At 43.2% G+C, this 24,192-nt stretch overlaps 1 protein-coding gene across 15 annotated transcripts in view; it reads left to right on the top strand.

The window, feature by feature from the left end:
* Positions 1–24,192, top strand: part of AXDND1 (axonemal dynein light chain domain containing 1) — a 185,583-nt gene that overhangs the window by 93,477 nt on the left and 67,914 nt on the right. For 13 of the 15 annotated variants that reach the window (XM_063710556.1, XM_063710543.1, XM_055366819.2 and 10 more), the window contains 2 exons: positions 2,986–3,184; positions 17,738–17,831. The exons of the other annotated variants lie outside the window; for them this stretch is intronic. In XM_063710556.1, coding sequence (XP_063566626.1) covers positions 2,986–3,184; positions 17,738–17,831 — 293 coding nt within the window. The remainder of the gene's footprint in view (positions 1–2,985; positions 3,185–17,737; positions 17,832–24,192) is intronic. 15 annotated transcript variants of the gene reach the window in all.

Below are 24,192 nucleotides of genomic sequence, written 5' to 3'. Positions count from 1 at the left end.
GTTTCTGCCTGATCCTTCCTGTGGAAACTTCGTCTCAGAGGGGCACCTGGCCGTATGAGGTGTCAGTTGGCCCCTACTGGGAGGTGTCTCCCAGTTAGGCTACTCGGGGGTCAGGGACCCACTTGAGGAGACAGTCTGTCTCTTCTCAGAGCTCAAACTCTGTGCTGGGAGGACCACTACTCGCTTCAAAGCTGTCAGCCAGGGACGTTTAAGTCTGCAGAAGTTTCTGCTGCCTTTTGTTCAGCTATGCCCTGCCCCCAGAGGTGAAGTCTGCAGAGGCAGGTGGGCCTCCTTGAGCTGTGGTGGGCTCCACCCAATTCGACCTTCCTGGCTGCTTTATTTACCTACTCAAGCCTTAGCAATGGCGGACGCCCCTCCCCCAGCCTCGCTGCCACCTTGCAGTTTGATCTCAGACCGCTGTGCTAGCAGTGAGTGAGGCTATGTGGGTGTCGGACCCTCTGAGCCATGCGTGGGATATAATCTCCTGGTGTGCCGTTTGCTAAGACCATTGGAAAAGCACAGTATTAGGGTGGGAGTGTCCCAATTTTCCAGGTACCGTCTGTCATGGCTTCCCTTGGCTAGGAGAGGGAAGTCCCTGACCCCTTGCACTTCCCGGGTGAGGCAATGCCCCACCCTGCTTCAGCTCACACTCCATGGGCTGCACTCACTGTCAGACAAGCCCCAGTGAGATGAACCCAGTACCTCAGCTGGAAATGCAGAAATCACCTGAGTTCTGCGTTGCTCACGCTGGGAGCTGTAGATTGGAGCTGTTCCTATTTGGCCATCTTGGAACCTCCTCTTTTCTTTTCTTTCTTTCTTCTTCTTCTTCTTCTTTTTTTTTTTTTGAGATGGGGTCTAATTATGTTGCCTAGGCTGCTCTTGGTCTTGAACTCCTAAGCTCAAGCAATCCTCCCCCTTGACCTCTCAAAGTGCTGGGATTATAGGCATGAGCCACTGCGCTGGGCCTTAACGGTTATTTTCTAAGAATTCTAATTTGGCAGTGTTTTTCTTTTAGTGTGTTAGTTTAACTTTCTGTTAAACATCCACTGATTTTGAAATTTTAGTTATTATATTTTTCAGTCCTAGAATTTATTAACTTTTAGAGTTTCTAGTTCTTTGCTGAAATTTTCCATCTTGTCATTTTATAACTTGAAAGTTGTAGTCACAGTTAATTTTAAAATCCATGTCTGGTGATTGGATAATATTTGGTTCTCCTATAGTTCTATTTTGTTTTCTGTATTTTTGTCTTGGTTTTGAGTCCATTCTTTTCATATTTCTATTTCTGATTGAATGTTGGACATTGTGTGTGAAAAGTTTTAGAGATAATTTGAGACTCTGGATGATACTATATTACATAAGAAGGATTTTACTTTTTATTCTGGCAGGTCATTTAGTGCAGGCACGGATCACCTTAATCCAAGCAGGGACTGAGCTGAAATGAAGTCTGGCCTTGGGCTTTCTGAGGGCTGTTCTATTTCTGTTCCACCTTTATTCTTAAGATGTAGTGCTTCAGAGCATTAGGGGTCCCAATAGTATCCTGGTGTTACCAGGACCTCTACTCCTCAGCAAATTCTGTACTTCAGTTTTGTCAACCACCCTACCCCTGAGTAGAGTGACTTAATATCCCAAATTTCCATGAAAGATATTGAAGTTCCATCCTCCAAAATCCATGAAAGATATTAAAAATTCATTAAAGCATTTTTGCTCAGTGCATCATGTGTTTCTTAAGAATCCTTCTCAGCAAAGTGTCTGAGGCAACCCTGAACCATTGACTGGCACAGTTGTCCAATTTGAAACTGCACTATGAAAGCTACATGGGAAAACACAATTAAATTTTCTATGGCAGCAATAATATAGTTATTGATAAAATGGCAGTACTTATCCATATCAGCCCTCTGGATCTGCAGGTTCTGCATCATCAGATTCAAGCAACCATGGATCAAAAATACTTAAAAAAATAAAAAAATACAAATAAAAACACAATATAGTATAATAAATATCACATAACATCTGCATTGTATTAGGTTATATAAGTAATCTAGAGATGATTTAATGTATACAAGAGGATGTGCATAGGTTATATGCAAATACCACATCATTTTCTGTAAGGGACTTGAGAATCCATGGATTTTGGTATCCATGGGGGTCCTGAAACCAATCCTCTGTAGATACTGAGGGATGACTGTGTACAGTGGGCAGAGAAAAATGAGGTAGCAAATGGTTTAAAATAGAAGAAGAAGTCAAAATTATGAATGGTGGTGAAATTAGCAGATCATTTTGAATATTCCTGAAAGATCAAAATTTACTGATGAAGGAAGGCAGTGAAAATATTTTCATCCAGGACAAGAAAAAGTTTCCTTTTAAATTACTTGTCTTTATATAACTTTGAGATGGGAATGTTTTCATTTCGTATTTTGCAAATAAATAAGAAAAAGAGGGTATTTTGCCATAATCTCATAGTGAATCAGTCCACTGGACCCACATTAGGATCCACACTCAAGTTTTGTTCAGACTAAAAGCTATAAACTTTATGAAAACCTGATCAATAACCTAAAAAATGACTCAAGAACTATGATAATCTATTTTAATTTGTTATTCACTATCCCATAATCATGAAGAAGCTGATTATTATCATTGTCCTCTTAAAAGAATGATGTAGTGAATTAAGGTCTTTTACAGAAAACTATAGTTGATAGTTTCTGGGTTTAATGCATTTGATTCTCAGCTGAAAAGACAAGAAATGTAGGATATAAACTGTCATTGAAAAAATAGTTTGTTAGTCATTAAAGCACCAATTACACAGTGCTTATTCATTAAACATTTATTTAGGAACTGCTTTTTGTAAGGTTCTCTGCTAGTCAAGCTGTAGGATAATAAAAGATTTTTAAAAGATAATGCCCTTGCTCAGTAGGATTTTATAATTTGGTATTAAAATAGTAGTCTTACAAATATTTCTAAAAGTTAATGCTTTTCTTACTTTTCTAGGTTACTCCAAAATTCTTCCAAGTTTGATTAGTTCTCTTGACTTCTGTTCTTTCAAGTTGGAAAACCTGGAGTTTCCTGATACGCCTCTTGAAGAATGGCAGGAAATAGATGAAAAAATTAATGAAATGAAATCACAGTTGGATATATTGTTAAACCTTACTGGTATTGTTCCACAGCACATAGATGTGGATTCTGTTTCGTAAGTTCCCATAGGTTTCTTTTGTTTTGAGAGAATTTTCCTAAAGGTTTATTGCAATACACTTCATATATAATTCACTTTTTCAAAGTGTACAATTCTGTGGTGTTCAGTATATTTATAGATATAAGTAACCATTACTGGTCAATTTTAGAATATTTCATCACCTCAAAAAGAAGCCTTATGCACTTTAGCTATCATTCTGCAATCCTTCATCCTCTCCTACTGTCCTACCCCCAGCCCTAAGCAACCACAAATCTACTTTGTCTTTGTTGATTGTATTGTTATGAACAATTTTTTTTTTTTTTTGAGGCAAAGTCTTGCTCTTATTTCCCAGGCTGGAGTGCAATGGCGAGATCTTGGCTCACTGCAACCTCTACCTCCCAGGTTCAAGTGATTCTCTTACCTCAGCCTCCTGAGTAGCTGGGACTACAGGCGCCTGCCACCATGCCCAGCTAATTTTTGTATTTTTAGTAGAGATGGGGTTTCACCATGTTGGCTAGGCTGGTCTCGAACTCCTGACCTCAGGTGATCCACCCACCTTGGCCTTCCAAAGTGCTTAGATTACAGGTGTGAGCCACTGCACCTGGCCTGTTGTGAACATTTTGTTTGAAAGGAATCATTGTACTGTGTGGTCTTTGTGTCTAACTTCTTTGACTTAGCATAATTTTTTCAAGGTTCATCCATGTTGTAGCATATTTCAGTAGTTCATTTTTATGACTGATTCATATTCTATTTATGGATATACCACATTTTATTTATTCATTTGTCCATTGATAGACACTTGGATTGTTTCCATCTTTTGGCCTTAATGAGTAATGTTTCAATAAACATTCATGTGCATGCTTTTTGTGGACAAACATTTGTTTTCATTTCTCTTGGGTATATATCACCTAAGGAGTGGAATTGCTGGATCATATGGCAATTCTATTTTTAATAATTTGAGGAACTGCCAGACTGTTTTCCAAGGTGTTTTTGGAAAATCTACACAATTTTACATTCACATCAGCAGTACATGTGGGTTCTGATTTCTCCACATACTTGCCAATACTTATTATCTGACTTTTGATTCTAGCTATAATAGAGGGACTGAAGTGTTATTTTATTGTGGTTTTGATTCACATTTCCCTAATGACAAATGATGTGAAGAATTGTTTCACATGCTTATTGGCTATTTGTGTATTTTCTTTGAGGGAAATTTTTTCTGTGCTGTTGTTGTTGTTGCTTGTGCTGGTGTCATAGCTAAGAATTCTTTGCCAAATCCAAGGTCATGAAGATTTACCCCTATGTTTTCTTGTAAGAGTTTTGTAGCATTTGCTCTCTTACATTAAGGTCTCTGATCCATTTTAGTTAATTTTGTATATGGTATGTGGTAAGGGTCCAATTTCATTCTTTTGCATGTGGATGTTTAGTTGTACCAGCACCATTTGTTGAAGACTATTCTTTCTCCACTTAATGGTATTGACAATTTTGATGAAAATCAGTCATGGATTTATTTCTGAATGATTAATTCTATCACATTGATCTATATGTCCACCGTTGTGTCAGTAACACACTGTCTTGCTTATTCTTGCTTTGTAGAATGTTTTGAAAAGGAATGGGAAATGTGAGTCTTTCTACTTGACTCTTCTTTTACAGGATTATTTTGGCATTTCTGGGTACCTTGCAATTCCGTATAAATTTTAGAATAAGCTTGTCAATTTTTACAAAGACATTAACTAGGATTCTGAAAAAGAATTTGTTGGATCTGTACATCAGAATGGGAATATTGCTATCTTAAACATGTTAAGTCTTCTACATGAACATGGGATGTTTTTCCAATTATTTGGATCTTCTTTAATTTCTTCTGAGTATAAGCTATACACTTCTTTTGTTATACTTACTCCTAAGTACGTTTTAAATGTGATTGCAAATAAGATTTTTAAAACTTCATTTCAGATTGTTTATTGCATATGTATAGGAATACAACTGATTTTTAAAATATTGATCTTACATCCCAAAACCTTGCTGAATTCATTTATTAGTTGCAATAATTCTTTAAAGGATTTCTTAGTATTTTCTATACAAAAGATCATACCTATAAATAGAAGTAGTTTCTTTTTAATCTAGATGCCTTTGATTTCCTTCTCTTGCCTAATTGCTTTGGCTAGAACCTCAATACAATGTTGAATGGAAGATGTTCCTATTCTTACGGGAAATGCATCCAGTCTTTCACTATTAAGTATAATGTTATTTGTGGGTTTTTCCTAGATGCCTTTTATTGGGTTTAGGAAGTTTTCTTCTATTCCTAATTTGTTGCATGCTTTTACATAAAAAAGTTGTTGGATTTTGACAAATGCTTTTTCTGCATCTAGTGAGATGATCATGTGATTATTTTTTTCATGTTCATATGATGTATTACATTCATTGTCTTTTTGGATATTAAATTAACTTTGCTTGCATAGGATAAATCCCACTTGGTAATTGTGTAAAATACTTTTGATCAGTTCAGGATTCTGTTTGCTAGTCTTTGCATTGATATTCATAAGAGACATTGGTCTATTTTATTTTCCTGTGATGTCTTCACCTGGTGTTATATCAACGTAATACTGGTTTCATGAAATGAGTTAGAAGTATCCCTCCATCTTTATCTTTTGGAAGATATTGTGAAGAATTGGTGTTGATTCATCTTTGGCTCTTTGGGAGGATTCAGTGGTGCAGCCATCTGTGGGTAGGTTTTTGAGAACTGATTCAATCTCTTCACTTGTTAAAAGTCTACTTATATTGTCTGTTTCTTATTGAATCAGTTTTTTGTGTGTGTCTTTCTAGAAATTTGACAATTTCATCCAAGTTATCTGATTTGTTGGCAAAATTGTTCATTGTATTCCCTTATAATCCTTTTTATTTCTGAAAGAAGATCAGTGCTAGCATCCCTTCTCTCGTTTCCAATTCTAATAATTTGAGCCTTCTCTATTTCTCCTGGTCAACTTAGCTAAATGTTTGTTAATATTGTTGATCTTTTCAAATAACCATCTTTTGATTTCATTGATTTCCTTTAGTGTTTTTCTATTCTCTATTGTATTAATTTCTGCTGTAGTCATTATTATTTCCTTCCTTTCACTTTCTTTACATTTGGTTTACTCTACCTTTTCCATAGTCTTAAGTTGAGCTGTTAGTTTATTGATTTGAGATTTTTCTTCTTTCTTAACACAGGTTTTACAGCTATAAATTTCCCTGTAAGGACTGCTCAATATATTGTGTCTTCATTTTCTTTTTTTTTTTTGAGATGGAGTCTCGCTCTGCCACCCAGACTGGAGTGCAGTGGCATGACCTCAGCTCACTGCAACCTCCGCCTCCCAGATTCAAGCAATTCTCCTGCCTCAGCCTCCCGAGTAGCTGGGATTACAGGCATGTGCCACCATGCCTGGCTAATTTTTTTGTATTTTTAGTAGAGACAGGGTTTCACCATTTTGGCCAGGCTAGTCTCGAATTCCTGACCTTGTGATCCACCCACCTTGACCGCCCAAAGTGTTGGGATTACAGGTGTGAGCCACTGTGCCCGGACTGTGTCTTCATTTTCATTAATCTCAAAGTATTTTTATGGTTTATCTTGTGATTTATTCATTGACCCATTGTTATTTAAGAGTATGTTATTTAATGTCCACATATTTGTGAGTTTTCCATTTTTTTCCAGTTATGGATTTGTAATTTCATTCCATTGTCGTGTGAGTATATATTTTATATTATTCTAGCATTAAAATTATTGAGGTTTGTTTTACAGCCTAGCATCTTGTCTATCCTGGAGAATTTTCCATGTACACTTGAGAAGAATGTATATTTCATTGTTATTGGAGAAAGTGTTCTAGAGATGTCTGGTCTAGTTGGTTTATAGTATTGTTAAAATCTTCTGTTTCCTTATTTATCATCTGTGTAGTGGTTCTAACCATTATTGATAGTGGGATGTTGAAGTCTCCAACTGTTATTCTTAAATTGTCTGTTTTTCCCTTCCTTTCTCTTGATGTTTGCTTCATGTATTTTTGGTACTTTGTTATTAGGTGCACATGTTTATAATTGTTATATCTTCCTGATGGAGTGATCCTTTTATAATTATAAAATATCCTTCCTTATTTTTAGTAACTTTTTTTATTTTAAAATCTATTTTATCTGCTATCAGTATAGCCACACCAGCTTTATTGTGGTTACTGTTACATATCTTTTCCTTTTATACTGTTATATACCTTTTGCTTTTAATGTATTTGTATCTTTGAATCTCAAGTGTGTCTTCTATAGAGAGCATATAGTCGATTCATGTTTTTAATCCAGTCTGACAATCTCTGCCTTTTAATTGGATTGTTAAATCCATTTACCTTTAAAGATATTATTGACATGGTTGGATTTACCTCTGCCATCTTACTGCTTGTTTTGTTTCATGACTTTTTTGTTTCTCTGTTTTTCTTTTATTGTTTTTTTTTTGTATTGAATGAATACTTTCTAATGTAGAATTCATTTCTGTACTGACTTTTCTCTACATTTAAAAAGTTTTTTAAATGGCTTCTCTAGAGTTTACCATAACCCCCTTAATTTAACAGAATTAACTTCAGGTCACGCCTGTAATCCCAGCACTTTGGGAGGCCAAGTGGGGGTGGATCACCTGAGGTCAGGAGTTCAAGATCAGCCTGGCCAACATGGTGAAACCCTGTCTCTACTAAAAATACAAAAATTAGCTGGGTGTGGTGGCGGGTGCCTGTAATCCCAGCTACTTGGGAGGCTGAGGGAGGAGAATTGCTTGAATCCAAGAGGTGGAGTTTGCAGTGAGCCGAGATCGCGCCATTGCACTCCAGCCTGAGCAACAGCAGTGAAACTCTGTCTCAAAAAAAAAGAATTAGCTTCAGATTTATACTGGCTTAATTCCAGTGACATACAGATATGTTACTTCTATCTAGTTTGATTCCTTTTCCCACCTTTTGTGGTATAATTTTATGCACATTACATCTCTTAATATTTGATATGGTTTGGCTCTGTGTCCCCACCCAAATCTCATCTTGAATTGTAATCCCCACATGTCAATGGAGGAAGGTGATTAGATCATGAGAGCAGTTACCCCCACGCTGTTCTCATGAGATCTGATGGTTTTATAAGCATCTGGCATTTCCCCTGCCTGCACCTCTATCTTTCCTGCCACCTTGTGAAGAAGGAACTTGCTTCTTTCTCCCCTTCTGCCATGATTGTAAGTTTTGTAAGTTTCCTGAGGCCTCCTCAGCCATGTGGAGCTGTGAATCAATTAAACCTCATTTGTTTATAAGTTACCTAGTCTTGGCTGGGTGTGGTGGCTCACACCTGTAATCCCAGCATTTTGGGAGGCCAACGTGGGCGGATCACCTAAGGTCAGGAGTTTGACACCACCCTGGCCAACATGGTGAAACCCCCGTCTCTACTAAAAACACAAAAATTAGCCAGGCGTGGTGGCGGGTGCCTGTAATCCCAGCTACCTGGGAGGCTGAGGTGGGAGAATTGCTTGAACCTGGAAGGTAGTGGTTGCAATGAGCCAAGTTCACACTCCAGCCTGGGTGACAGAGCAAGACTCCACCTCAAAAAAAAAAAAAACAAAAACTTACCTAGTCTTGGGTAGTTTCTTTATAGCAGTGTGAGAATGGAGTAATACAGGAAATTGGTACTGGAATTGGGGTACTGCTATAAAGTTAGTCTGGAAATATGTAAGCCACATTGGAACTGGATAATGGGCAGAGGTTGGAATAGTTTGGAGGGCTCAGAGGAAGACAGAAAGATGTGGGAAAGTTTGGAACTTCCTAGAGACTTGTTGAATGGTTTTGACCAAAATGCTGATAGTGATGTGGACAATGAAGTCCAGGCTGAGGTAGTCTCTGATGGAGATGAGGAACTTACTGGGAACTGGAATAAAAGTCACTCTTGCTATGCTTTAATAAAGAGACTGGTGGCATTTTGCCTCTGCCCTAGAAATCTGAGGAACTTTGAACTAGAGAGAGATGATTTAGGGTATCTGGTGGAAGAAATTTCTAAGTGGCAAAGCATTCAAGAGGAAGCAGAGCATAAAAGTTTGGAAAATTTGCAGCCTGACCATGAGGTAGAAAAGAAAAACCCGTTTTCTGGGGAGGAAATAAAGACAGCTGCAGAAATTTGCATAAGTAATGAGAAACTGAATGTTCATAGCCAAGTCAATGGGGAAGATATCTCCAGAGCATGTCAGTGATCCTCAGAGCAACCCCTCTTATCACAGGCCTGGAGGCCTAGGAGGTAAAAATGGTTTCTTGGGTCAGGCCCAGGGCCCCCACTGCTCTGTGAAGCCTTGGGACATGGCGTCCTGTGTCCCAGCCACTTCAGCTTCAGCTGTGGCTAGAAAGGGCCAAGGTACAGCTTGGGCCATTGCTTCAAAAGGTGGTCTTGGGCCTGCGGGTGCACAGAAGTCAAGAATTGAGGTTTGGGAACCTTCACCTAGATTTCAGAGGATGTATGGAAGTGCTTGGATGTCCAGGCAGAGGTCTGCTGCAGAGGTGTAGCCCTCATGGAGAACCTCTGCTAGGGCAGTACAAAAGGGAAATGTATTTGGAGCCCCCACACAGAGTCCCCACTGGAGCACTGCCTAGTGGAGCTGTGAGAAGAGGGCCACTGTCCTCCAGACCTCAGAATGGTAGATGCATCAACACCTTGCACTGTGCACTTGGAAAAGCCACACTCAACACCAGACCATGAAAACAGCCAGGTGGGAGCTGCACCCTGCAAAGCCACAGGATTGGAGCTGCCCAGGCCTGTGGGAATGCACCTCTTGCATTAGCATGACCTGGATGTGAGATGTGGAATCAAAATAGATTATTTAGAAGCTTTAAGATTTAATGACTGGCCTACTGGATTTCAGACTTGCATGGGGCCTGTAGCCCCTTGGTTTTGGTCAATTTCTCCCATTTGAAATGAGAGCACTTATCCAATGCCTCTACCTGCATTGTATCTTGGAAGGAATTAACTGTTTTTTTTATTTTACAGGCTCATAGACAGAAGGGACTTGCCTTGCTCAGATGAGATGTTGCACTGTGGACTTTTGAATAAATGCTGAAATGAGTTTAGACTTTGGGGGACTGTTGGGAAGGCATAATTGGTTTTGACATGTGAAATTATATGAGATTTGGAAAGGGCCAGGGGCAGAATAATATGCTTTGGCTCTGTTTCCCTACCCAAATCTCATCTTGAATTGTAATCCTCATGTGTTAAGGGAGGGACCTGTAATTCTCACATGTCAAGGGAAGGAGGTGATTGGATCATGGGGGCTGTTTCACCCTGCTGTTCTCATGATAGTGAGTTCTTATGCAATATGATGGTTTTATAAGCATTTGGCATTTCCCCTGCTTACACTTCTCTTTTTCCTGCTGCCTTGTGAAGAGGTACTTGCTTTTCCTCCCCCTTACGCCATGATTATAAGCTGCTTGAGGCTTCCCCAGCCATGTGGAACTGTGAGTTGATTAAACCTCTTTTGTTTAAAAATTACCCAGTCTTGGGTATTCTTTATAGCATTGTAGAATTGGTGTAATACAATATTACAAACACAAAAGTACATTGTTATAATTATAAATTTACCATCTGTCATCATTTCTATCACCCATTAGAGTTTGCTCCCATCCACCTCTTGTGTGCTGTTTTGGCATATATATTACACATACATTACATTTTTATGTTATAGGTCCAACAATATATCATATGTTATTTTATACAATTTCTTCTTTAATCAGTTAAGAAATAGAAAATATGCAGTCATTCTGTCTTTTAAAATTGCATAATTTTCTTTATAATGCCTTGTTTTTTGTGTGGATTCTAATTACCATCTGTGGTCATTGCTTTCAGCCTGAAAAATTTCCTCTAGGATTTATTGTAAGGAAAGTCTACTAGCAACAAATTCTTCAGTTTTTTTTAAATCTGGGGCAGTCTTTATTCCTCTTTCATTTTTGGAACACATGTTTGTTGGATATAGGATTCTTGGTTGACATTTTTTTCTTCTTTAGGCACTATGAATATGTTATCCCACTGCTTTTTGGCACCTATTGTTTATTTTGAGAAGTCAGCTGTTAATCTTATTGGGACTCCCTTGTAAGTGATGTGTTGTTTTTCTCTTGCCACTTTCAAGATTTTCTCCTTATTTTGACTTCTAGCATTTTAACTCTCATATATAAGTTTGTAGACCTCTTTGTGTTTATCTTACATGGAGATTGTTAAGCTTCTTGAATGTGTTATTGTTTTTCAGTAAATTTGGAAAGTTTCAGATCCTGTTTCTTTGAATATCTTTATGTACCTTTTTCTTTTCTCTACTTCCAATACTCCCTTTATATGTAAGGGTGTCCCATATTTCTTCAAGGCTGTTTTCATGTCGCTTCATTCTTTTTCCTCTTTATTTTTTGGCTTGAATTACTTCCATATATTTATCTTCAAGTTCAATTCTTCTCTCTTCTGCCAGTTCAAATTTACTGTTGAGCCCTAGTAGTGATTTTAAAATTTTTTTCAGTTATTGTTCTTTTTCACTCAAATTTTCATTTATTTCTTTTTTCCAATTTATATTTTTAATTTCTATTCTCTTATTTGCTGCAACATTGTTATAATACCTTCCTTTGCTTATCTAGTCATGGATTTCTTTAGTTCTGTGAACATGAACTAACATGTGTTAGTTCATTTTCACACTGTTCATAAAGACATACCCAAGACTGGGCAATTTACAAAAGAAAGAGTTTTAATGGTCTCACAGTTCCACGTGGCTGGGGAGGCCTCACAAAAAATCATGGTGGAAGGTGAGAGGCACATCTCATATGGCAGCAGACAAGAGAAGAGAATGAGAGCCAAGTGAAAGGGATTTACCCTTATAAAACCATCAGATCTCATGAGACGTATTCACTACCATGAGAACAGTGTGGGGGAAACCACCCCCATGATTCAATTATCTCCCACTGGGTTCCTGCCACAACATGAGGGAATTATGGGAGCTACAATTTAAGATAAGATTTGGGTGGGGACACAGCCAAACCGTATCATTTTGCCCCGGCCCCTCCCAAATCTCATGTCCTCACATTTCAAAACCAATCATGCCTTCCAAACAGTCCCTAAAAGTCTTAACTCATTTCAGCATTAACTCAAAAGTCCACAGTCCAAAGTCTCATCCAAGACAAGGCAAGTTTCTTCCACCTATAAGCCTGTAAAATCAAAAGCAAGTTAGTTACTTCCTAGATACAAAGGGGGTACAGACATTGGGTAAGTACAGGCATTCCAAATGGGAGAAATTGGCCAAAACAAAAGGGCTACTGGCTCCATGCAAATTCAAAATCCGGCAGGGCAGACAAATCTTACAGCTTCATAATGATGTCCTTTGACTCCATGTCTCACATCTGGGTCATGCTGATTCAAGAGGTGGGTTCTCATGGTCTTGGGCAGTTCTGCCTCTGTGGCTTTGTGGGGCACAGGCTCCCTCCTGGCTGCTTTCATGGGCTGGGGTTGAGTGTCTACAGCTTTTCCAGGCACATGATGCATGCTGTTGGTGGATCTACCATTCTGGGGTCTGGAGGACAGTGGCCATTTTCTCACAGCTCCACTAGGCAGCACACCAGTGGGGACTCTGTGTGGGGGTGCCCACCTCACATTTCCCTTCTGCACTGCCCTAGCAGAGGTTCTCCATTAGCACCCCACTCCTGCAGCAAACTTCTGCCTGGACATCCAGTCATTTCCATACATCCTTGAAATCTAGGCAGAGGTTCCCAAACCTTGATTTTTGGCTTCTGTGCATCTACAGGCTCAATACCATATGGATGCTGCCATGGCTTGTGGCTTGCACCTTCTGAAGCCATGGCCCCAGCTGTATCTTGGACCCTTTTAGTCATGGCTGGAGCAGCTGGGATGCAGGGCACAGCAGAGGGACCCTGGGCCTGGCCCGTGAAGCCATTTTTTCCTCCTAAGCCTTCAGGCCTGTGATAGGAGAGGCTGCCCCAAACATCTCTGACATGACCTGGAGACATTTTCCCCATTGTCTTGGGGATTAACATTTGGCTCCTCATTACTTATGCAGATTTCTGCAGCTGTCTTCAATTTGTCTTAAAAAATGGGATATTTGTTTCTATTGCATTGTCAGGCTGCAAATTTTCTGAACTTTTATGCTCTGTTTCCCTTTTAAAACTGAATACCTGGCCGGGTATGGTGGCTCATGCCTGTAATCCCAGCATGTTGGGAGGCTGAGGCAGGTGGATCACTTGAGGTCAGGAGCTCGAGACCAGCTCTGGCCAACATGGTGAAACTCAATCTCTACTAAAAATGCAAAATTAGCTGGGTGTGGTGGCATATGCCTGTAGTCCCAGCTACTCAGGAGGCCAAGACAGGAGAATCGCTTGAACCTGGGAGGTAGAGGCTGCAGTGAGCCAAGATCACACCACTGCACTGCAGCCTGGGTGAGACAGAGAGAGACTCTGTCTCAAAAAAATAATAATAAAATAAATAAAACTGAATACCTTTAACAGCACCCAAGTCACCCCTTGAATGCTGTGATTCTTAGAAATTTCTTCCACTGGCCGGGTGCAGTGGCTCATGCCTGTAATCCCAGCACTTTGGGAGGCCAAGGCAGGTGGATCACTTGAAGTCAGGAGTTCGAGGCCAGCCTGACCAACATGGAGAAGCCCTGTCTCTACTAAAATACAAAATTAGCTGGGCATAGTGGCACATGCCTGTAATCCCAGCTACTTGGGAGGCTGAGGCAGGAGAATCTCTTGAACTCAGGAGGCGGAGATTGTGGTGAGCTGAGACTATGCCATTGCACTCCAGCCTGAGCAACAAGAGCGAAACTCTGTCTCAAAAAAAAAAAAAAAAAGGAAAAAGGCTGGGTGTGGTGGCTCATGCCTGTAATCCTAGCACTTTGGGAGGCTGAGGCGGGCGGATCACGGGGTCAGGAGATCGAGACCATCCTCTCTAACATGGTGAAACCCTGTCTCCACTAAAAATACAAAAAATTAGCTGGGCATGGTGGTGGGTGCCTGTAGTCCCAGCTACTTGGGAGGCTGAAGCAGGAGAATGGCGTGAACCTGGGAGGCAGTTCTTGCGGTGAGCCGAGATCGCGCCACTGCACTTTTGCCTGGGCGACGGAGTGAGACTCCATCTCAAAAAAGAAAGAAAGAAAGAAAGAAGGAAGGAAGGAAGGAAGGAAGGAAGGAAGGAAGGAAGGAAGGAAGGAAAGAGAAAAATTTCTTCCACCAGATATTCTAAATAATCTCTCTCAAGCTCATAGTTCCACAAATCTCTAAGACAGGGGCAAAATGCTGCTAGTCTCTTTGCTTAAATATAACAAGAGTCTTGTTTGCTCCGGTTCCCAAGAGGTTCCTCATCTCCATCTGAAACCACCTCAGCCTGGATTCCATTGTCCATATCATTATCAGCATTTTGGTCAAAGCCATTCAACAAGTGTCTAGGAAGTTCTAAATTGTTCCACATTTTCCTGTCTTCTTCTGAGCCCTTCAAACTGTTCCAACCTCTGCCTGTTACCCAGTTCCAAGGTCACTCCCACATTTTTGGGTATATTTACAGTAGCTTCCCACTCCAGGTACCGAATTACTGTGTTAGTCCATTCTCATGCTGCTGATAAAGACATACCTGAGACTGGGTAACTTACAAAGGAAAAGGGGTTTAATTGACTCACAGTTCCACATGGCTGGGGAGGCCTCACAATCCTGGTGGAAGGTGAAAGGCACATCTCACATGGCAGCAGACAAGAGAAGAGAATGAGAGCCAAGTGAAAGGGGTTCCCCTTATAAAATCATCAGATCTCATTAGACTTATTCACTACCACAAGAACAGTATGGGGGAGACCACCCCCATGATGCAGTTATCTCCCACTGGGTCCCTCCCACAACATGAGGGAATTATGGGAGCTATAATTCAAGATGAGATTTGGGTGGGGACATAGCCAAACCTTATCAGCTACTTTGAAGTTTTTCAAAAACCAGAGTTCTGGTCACTCTCACAGGCAGTTTCTGTTGCCTACCTGGTGTATATGTCACACTTTCTTGTTTCTTATCATGCCTTGTAAGGTTTCTTTTTGTTGTTGTTGTTTTTGGTTTTTGGATACTGGACATATTAGATAATATACTGTAGCAACTTTGGTTGCTACCCCCCTCTTCCTTGTATTAAGTCTCTGATCTTGCTCTCAAGAAGGTGCAGTTTTTGGGTATGCCCACTATCACCCTGCAGTGACAGTGGTGTTTTGTCAAGGCTTGCTTCTTTTTCTTTGCCCACACCAAGCTGTTAAACTTCACTAATTTCTAGTTGATTGGGCTATTGCTTTCTTTTCTGTTTGTTTGCTTTTGCTTTTATTTATTTATTTATTTTTATTTAAAATAAAATGTATTTATTTTTATTATTTTATTTTATATATATATTTTTATTATACTTTAAGTTCTAGGGTACATGTGCACAACGTGCAGGTTTGTTACATATGTATACATGTGCCATGTTGGTGTGCTGCACCCATTAACTCATCATTTACATTAGGTATATCTCCTAATGCTGTCCCTCCCCACTTTCCCCACCGCACAACAGGCCCTGGTGTGTGATGTCCCCCTTCCTGTGTCCAAGTGTTCTCATTGTTCAATTCCCACCTATGAGTGAGAACATGCGATGTTTGGTTTTTTGTCCTTGCGATAGTTTGCTGAGAATGATGGTTTCCAGCTTCATCCATGTCCCTACAAAGGACATGAACTCATCATTTTTTATGGCTGCATAGTATTCCATGGTGTATATGTGCCACATTTTCTTAATCCAGTCCATCATTGTTGGACATTTGGGTTGGTTCCAAGTCTTTGCTATTGTGAATAGTGCCGCAATGAACATATGTGTGCATGTGTCTTTATAGCAGCATGATTTATAATCCTTTGGGTATATACCCAGTAATGGGATGGCTGGGTCAAATGGTATTTCTAGTTCTGGATCCCTGAGGAATCACCACACTCTTTTCCATAATGGTTGAACCAGTTTACAGTCCCACCAACAGTGTAAAAGTGTTCCTATTTCCCCACATCCTCTCCAGCACCTGTTGTTTGCTGACTTTTTAATGATTGCCATTCTAACTGGTGTGAGATGGTATCTCATTGTGGTTTTAATTTGCATTTCTCTGATGGCCAGTGATGATGAGCATTTTTTCATATGTCTGTTGGCTGCATAAATGATCTATTGTTTTCAATAATTCTCTGGGGCATATATTGTGCTAAAACTACTTTCATGTAATTTTGGCTCCTTGGAAAGAATAATTCCTGAGATCAGTGTTTGATCTTGTTCTGAACTCAAGTGGCCTTCTCCTAGTTGTGTTAGTGCCTGGTTGTTTCCTGCAAACTAGTTAGCCTACAGTTTAACCTATATCTTGAATCTCCACTGAATTGCATTTCACCAAACCTCCACTGTTCTTTAAAGCACACTTAGATTTGAACGTCTTCAGGCTATGTTGCAAATGAAGTTAGTTTATTTGGGACAAGATTAGGAGCTTTTTAATTTTTTTTTTTTTTTTTTTTTTTTTTTTTGCCTTCTTGTATCTCCAGGCAAAATCTCTGAGCTAGGGCTCTAGAGCTGGGGGTAGGGACAATGGAAAGCTTCTCTCTGAATGACACTCACACTCTCAGACCTGAGCACTCCTTAGAGGGGAAAGTAGCAGCCTGAGGTCTTCTTGGATTGCCTCTCATGGAGTAGAACCACTGCCTTACAAGCCCAGACAATCAGGGACCCATGATTCTCAGCATGCTATGCATAGGGTAGAGTATTTATTATATATATAGGGGCTGGGTGGAAAAAGACAACCCCTACTTGTTACCTGCATTTACCCAGTACCTAGACTCAACACCAGATAGCTGGAGGCAGTATAAAAATCCATGACGTCCTGTTCCTTCTGGGAAGAAAGCCATCTGATTGGGAGCTAGAGGGTTAGGGAGCTCTGTGTTCTTGGCTACAGCATTCTGAAATGGAGTTGCTGCCTCACTGAGCTAAGGAGAGGAAGGAGCAGTCATGGTTCAAATACCATAGATTATTGCCTTTCTTACTGAATATTCATAGATTTTCTCGAATAGATGTTTTTGGAACTTCTCCATAGCACCATTTTTAGAGGCTTTAAGTGGTGTATTTAAAAAAATAATTGTTACCAGTTTCGGGGGTGGTGGGCGGTGGAAAGGGCAGCCTTGCTCCTCACACTATCATGCTGGAAGTCATTCATTGAGAGGATTTTAAAATTCATTCTTCTCACATAGTACTGGCCTGGAAGTAAATGTAAAGGGTGTAAGTTTTTACAGTAGAGAGCTAATATTGAACGTAAGATCTGCTTTGTCCAAAGTGCATCTTGCTACCTACTTGGGGGTGAGGAAAGCTTTGTCAGTGAGTAAACTATCATACTAGATAATTCAGGGCTTTGATTCCCCTTTCCTCAGTTCTCAAGCAGTTGTCAACATCTAAGTTTACAATACCCAGCCAAATAAAACTCTTTCTCATAGCTGATAGTTACATTTATCCTTTAAATCAGCCAGTCACTTTTATTTTACTTGATTTTTCCTTCAGGGTACTCCAAGCATATATATTTAACATGATTCAACAATGGCTTTTGAAGATAGGCAATGAAATTAACAATGGTAACATTGAACTTCAGCACCACGTATGTACTTGTAAGGGTTTTTGATGTTATATTTTGCCTCGGCTGGCAAATTTCTTCAAGGAAAAACAATGCTCTCCCTATTTAAATGAAGCAGGAGGTTGAGAGGGCAAAATAGAAGCTTGTATAATAATTTCTCAAATAATTTTCAATGGATTTTTTTTTATTTTTTTATTTTTTTTTTTTTATTGATCATTCTTGGGTGTTTCTCGCAGAGGGGGACTTGGCAGGGTCACAGGACAACAGTGGAGGGAAGGTCAGCAGATAAACAAGTGAACAAAGTTCTCTGGTTTTCCTAGGCAGAGGACCCTGCGGCCTTCCGCGGTGTTTGTGTCCCTGGGTACTTGAGATTAGGGAGTGGTGATGACTCTTAACGAGCATGCTGCCTTCAAGCATCTGTTTAACAAAGCACATCTTGCACCACCCTTAATCCATTCAACCCTGAGTGGATACAGCACATGTTTCAGAGAGCACAGGGTTGGGGGTAAGGTCACAGATCAACAGGATCCCAAGGCAGAACAATTTTTCTTAGTACAGAACAAAATGAAAAGTCTCCCATGTCTACCTCTTTCTACACAGACACGGCAACCATCTGATTTCTCAATCTTTTCCCCACCTTTCCCCCCTTTCTATTCCACAAAACCGCCATTGTCATCATGGCCCGTTCTCAATGAGCTGTTGGGTACACCTCCCAGATGGGGTGGTGGCCGGGCAGAGGGGCTCCTCACCTCGCAGTAGTGGCGGCCGGGCAGAGGCGCCCCTCACCTTCCGGACAGGGCGGCTGGCCGGGCGGGGGGCTGACCCCCCCCCACCTCCCTCCTGGACGGGGCAGCTGGCCGGGCAGAGGGGCCCCTCACTTCCCAGTAGGGGCGGCCGGGCAGAGGCGCCCCTCACCTCCCGGACGGGGTGGCTGGCCAGGCGGGGGGCTGACCCCCCACCTCCCTCCCGGACGGGGTGGCTGGCCGGGCGGGGGGCTGACCCCCCCACCTCCCTCCCGGACGGAGCGGCTGGTCGGGCGGGGGCTGACCCCCCCACCTCCCTCCCGGACGGGGCGGCTGGCCGGGCGGGGGGCTGACCCCCCCCACCTCCCTCCCGGACGGGGCGGCTGGCCGGGCGGGGGGCTGACCCCCCCACCTCCCTCCCGGACGGGGCGGCTGGCTGGGCGGTGGGCTGACCCCCCACCTCCCTCCCGGACGGGGCAGCTGGCCGGGCAGAGGGGCTCCTCACTTCCCAGTAGGGGCGGCTGGGCAGAGGCGCCCCTCACCTCCCAGACAGGGCGGCTGGCCGGGTGGGGGGCTGACCCCCCCACCTCCCTCCCGGACGGGGCGGCTGGCTGGGTGGGGGGCTGACCCCCCCACCTCCCTCCCGGACGAGGTGGCTGCCGGGCGGAGACGCTCCTCACTTCCCAGACGGGGGTGGCTGCTGGGCGGAGGGGCTCCTCACTTCTCCGACGGGGCGGCTGCCAGGCAGAGGGTCTCCTCACTTCTCAGACGGGGCAGCGGGGCAGAGACGCTCCTCACATCCCGGACGGGGCGGCAGGGCAGAGGTGCTCCCCTCATCTCAGACGATGGGCGGCCGGGCAGAGACGCTCCTCACTTCCCAGATGTGATGGCGGCCGGGAAGAGGCGCTCCTCACTTCCTAGATGGGATGGTGACCGGGCAGAGACGCTCCTCACTTTCCAGACTGGGTAGCCAGGCAGAGGGGCTCCTCACATCCCAGACGATGGGCGGCCAGGCGGAGATGCTCCTCACTTCCCAGACGGGGTGGCGGCCGGGCAGAGGCTGCAATCTCGGCACTTTGGGGGGCCAAGGCAGGCGGCTGGGAGGTGGTTGTAGCCAGCCGAGATCATGCCACTGCACTCCAGCCTGGGCGCCATTGAGCACCGAGTTAACGAGACTCCGTCTGCAATCCCGGCACCTCGGGAGGCCGAGGCTGGCAGATCACTCGCGGTTAGGAGCTGGAGACCAGCCCGGCCGACACAGCGAAACCCCGTCTCCACCAAAAAAATACGAAAACCAGTCAGGCGTGGCGGCGTGCGCCTGCAATCGCAGGCACTCGGCAGGCTGAGGCAGGAGAATCAGGCAGGGAGGTTGCAGTGAGCTGAGATGGCAGCAGTACCGTCCAGCTTCGGCTGGGCATCAGAGGGAGACCGTGGAAAGAGAGGGAGAGGGAGACCGTGGGGAGAGGGAGAGGGAGAGGGAGAGGGAGAGGGAGAGCAATTTTTGTATTTTTAGTAGAGACGCGGTTTCACCATGTTGGCCAGGATGGTATCGATCTCCTGACCTCGTGATCCATCTGCCTCGGCCTCCCAAAGTGCCGGGATTACAGGCGTGAGCCACCACGCCTGGCGATTTGGTTTCTTACCCTTTAGCGTAAGGTGATTATCAGCTGAAGATTTAAACACATCCATGAGGAGATGGGGGAAGGGGTTCCTTCAGAAAGTCCTAAAGCTTTCCTCTGGAATTTTTTTTTTTTTTGGAACAGAGTTTCACTCTTATTCCCCAGGCTGGAGTGCAATGGCACGATCTGGGCTCACCACAACCTCCACCTCCCAGGTTCAAGCGATTCTTCTCTCAATGGATTTTTTTTTTTTTTTTTTTTTTTTTGAGACGGAGTCTCACTCTGTCACCCAGGCTGGAGTGCAGTGGCGTGATCTCGGCTCACTGCAAGCTCCGCCTCCCGGGTTCACGCCATTCTCCTGCCTCAGCCTCCCGGGTAGCTGGGACTACAGGCGCCCGCCACCATGCCCGGCTAATTTTTTGTATTTTTTAGTAGAGACGGGGTTTCACTGTGTTAGCCAGGATGGTCTCGATCTCCTGACCTCGTGATCCGCCCGCCTCGGCCTCCCAAAGTGCTGGGATTACAGGCGTGAGCCACCGCGCCCGGCCTTCAATGGATTTTTTAAAGCAGAATGTTTCTGCCTCTGGAATGAAGTTTTGGAATTGAAGAGTCAATGAGCAAATATGTTAAAGCTGGAAGTACGGATTCAGGCAATCCCTAGGCTTGGGAGAAATTCCTCTGACAACCAAAATGAATAAGAAAAAGGGTAACAGAGTGCTTGTCACATGGTGGGACTCAGTAAATGTTTGTTGAATGAATTTAGGAAGAATATTCCAGCACTGTTGGTATCTAATGGTGCTGCTACATTAATCCCTTCTTTGGCAAAAATGCTTGATTTACCATTAGGGATTTATCTCCATGGAATCATATGCTCAATTTGTTATTTTCTAGAATTTAATTTTTATAGTGTGGGATTACTTAGAAAGTGCCTTTATATACCTCAATTTTAACACTGCATTATTAAAATTAATCTGTGTAGAAAATTTGCAAGATTGTAAACTCCATGAGGAATTATGTGTATCCTGTGTATCCATATTAACTCTTATTAATATTTAGAAACAGAAAAGTTGGATATAGGAGACAAGATGGCTGACTAAATTCAGCCAGGAGAAACATCTGCCACTGAGGGACTAGAAGATTGGAAAGACTGGTGCACTCCAAGCATATCTTTAGAGGGAAGGCATTGAGGGTGGACAGAGGGAAGATAGAGATGCTGGGCTAAAGGGGGAGGAAGCTGGAAACCCTGCACAGGGATACCACACACTGGGACTCCTTCCTAGTCCCCAGTGACTCTTGGGGAAAAAGTGAGCTAAGCAGGCGAGAAGTGACCTTCTCTTGCCGTAGGCATCTGGAATTCAGACAGCAGGAGATCCCAGGACCCCCACAGTCACTTGAGCTGGCAGAGAGAGCTGCTTAGAGAGGTGGTAGGGGTGGTACTCCCAGCTAGTGTGGAGCCTGGAGGGTTTGGTGCGGGAGCATCTATAGTGGAGCACAGTCAGGGATGCCTATCCCCCAAGCCTTGCCTTGCTCCTTTAGGAGACATTAGTCTTAGGGGAACTATCAGACCTGAACAATACAGGGTGATCTTGCCCCTAAGACAGGGCCAGTTTCACCTGAGCACCCCCCTGTCTTGTGGACTCTCCCAGGACTCCAGCCTGACCATGCCTGTGTGCAGTGCAGCCTTGGATGCCCAGCTGAGGAGCCTCCCAGGGGCCTGCATCATAGCTCCTGTACTGGCAGACCATGCCTGACCATTGGAGAGCTCCAGCAGAGCACCCCCAACTAATGAGCACCAGCCCGCCCATGTACTCTACCCATCACAGCCTCCCCCATGCCATTTGCCAGTGTGCACTCACCCATGACCACCCCCTACATTGCTTTGCTAGTGTGGTTGCATGTATTCAGACCTTGCCCCTCCTTCCCCACCAGCGCACATGTGCACATGCACCCTACCATGCCAACTGCTGCCACTGTGAGTGCATCACACTCCCCACCCCATAACCAATGCAAAGGTATGCAAGGAGACCAGTGGCCCCACACTGTGTCCTGCACTGCCATTGCCATTGTAGTGTTCATGGGTACAGAGACTGCTAACCTTGTGCCTGCCAGTGCCCCGCCACTGTGCCAACAGTGCTGCTGGCATGAAACTACACATGGATGCCAGCGGACCTGCCTCCCACCTTGTGCAGCCACTGCTGCCTGTGTGAGTATGTGCACAGAGGTTACCAGTCCTGCACCTGCCAGCACTCTGCCCCCGTGTGTGAACATGCACAGGGACATTGGTGGGCTACCCCCTGCAACATGCTGCACTGCCACCACTGCAAATGTCCACATCCCTGCCCTCATTAGTGCCCCACCACAGCTGATGAGCACGCACCCTGCTGCACTGCTGCTGCTCCTGGCATGTGTAAACAAGCACGGATCCCGCTGTCACCACCTAATGAATTGCTTCGGCTGGCATCACCCATTGGAGTGTTGTGACCAGTGGTCTGGGAACACCTTGGCTCTTCCAATACAGTAGGTTCCTAACCTTCAGGGGCCAGATAACAAAGCTGGGGACCTGATGCCAGACCCTAGAGTTAGAGCATGCAGTCCAGAAGGCCTAAGCTGAGCCTTGGACCCCTAAAATCTTCCAGAAATGAAGCAGGTTGACTGAACCCAACTTATACCTGAATCAAACCTCCAAGGATGTCAAAGAGGAGGAAAGACAAAAGAAAATGCATTCTAAGGACAGCAACTTCAAAGACTGAAGGAACATCAGCTCACAAAGATTAGAAAGAGCCAGCACAAGAACTCTGGCAACTCAAGAAGCCAGAGTGTCTTCTCACCTCCAAACGACCACACTGTTCCCCAGCAATGTTTCTTAACCAGGCTGACATGACAGAAATAGAATTCAGAATATGTATAGGAACAAAGATCATCAACATACAAGAGAAAGTTGAAACTCAGTCCAAAGAATCTAAGGATTACAATAAAATGATACAGGAGCTGATAGATGAAATGCCATTATAAGAAAGAACCACCAGGCGCGGTGGCTTATGCCTGTAATCCCAGCACTTTGGGAGGCTGAGGTGGGTGGATCGACTGAGGTCAGGAGTTCAAGACCAGCCTGGCCAACATAGTGAAACCCCATCTCTACTAAAAATACAGAAAATTAGCCAGGCATGGTGGTGGGCACCTGTAATTCCAGCTACTCAGGAGGCTGATGCAGGAGAATCACTTGAACTCGGGAGGCGGAGGTTGCAGTGAGCCAAGATCGTGCCATTGCACTCCAGCCTGGGCAACAGGAGCGAAACTCTGTCTCAAAAAAAAAAAAAAAAAGAACCAAACTAACCTGATAGAAATGAAAAACACACTACAAGAATTTCATAATGCAATTGCAAGTATTAACAGCAGAATCAACCAAGCTGAGGAAAAAAATCTCAGAGTTTGAAGACTGGTTCTCTGAAATAACTCAGTCAGACAAAAATAAAGAAAAAACAATAAAGATGAATGAACAAAACCTCTGAGAAATATGAAATTATGTAAAAATATCAAATATACAACTCATTGGCATTCCTGAAAGAGAGAGAGTGAAACCAAGCAATTTGGAAAGCATATTTCAGGATATCATCCATGAAAATTTTCACAACCTCACTAAAGGGGCCAACATTCAAATTCAGGAAATGCAGAGAGCCCCTGAAAAATACTACAAAAGAAGACCATCCATGAGACACATAGTCATCAGATTCTCCAAGGTTGAAATGAAAGAAAAAATGTTAAAGGCAGGTAGAGAGAAGGGGCAGGTCACCTGCAAAGCAAACTCCATAAGGCTAACAGCAGACATGTCAGCAGAAATCCTACAAGCCAAAAGAAATTGTAGGCTTACGTTCAGCATTCTTAGAAAAGAAATTCCAAACAAGAACTTCATATCTAGCCAAACTGAGCTTCATAAGCAAAGGAGAAATAAGATCCTTTTTAGACAAACAAATGCTAAGGGAATTTTTTGTGACCAGATGTGCTTTACAGGAGGTCCTGAAGAGA

The sequence above is a fragment of the Gorilla gorilla genome, chromosome 1 (genome assembly GCF_029281585.2).
Source record: "Gorilla gorilla gorilla isolate KB3781 chromosome 1, NHGRI_mGorGor1-v2.1_pri, whole genome shotgun sequence".
NCBI lineage: Eukaryota > Metazoa > Chordata > Mammalia > Primates > Hominidae > Gorilla > Gorilla gorilla.
Note: the sequence above shows the minus strand (reverse complement) of the source record. Positions and strands in the feature narration are given on the sequence as shown.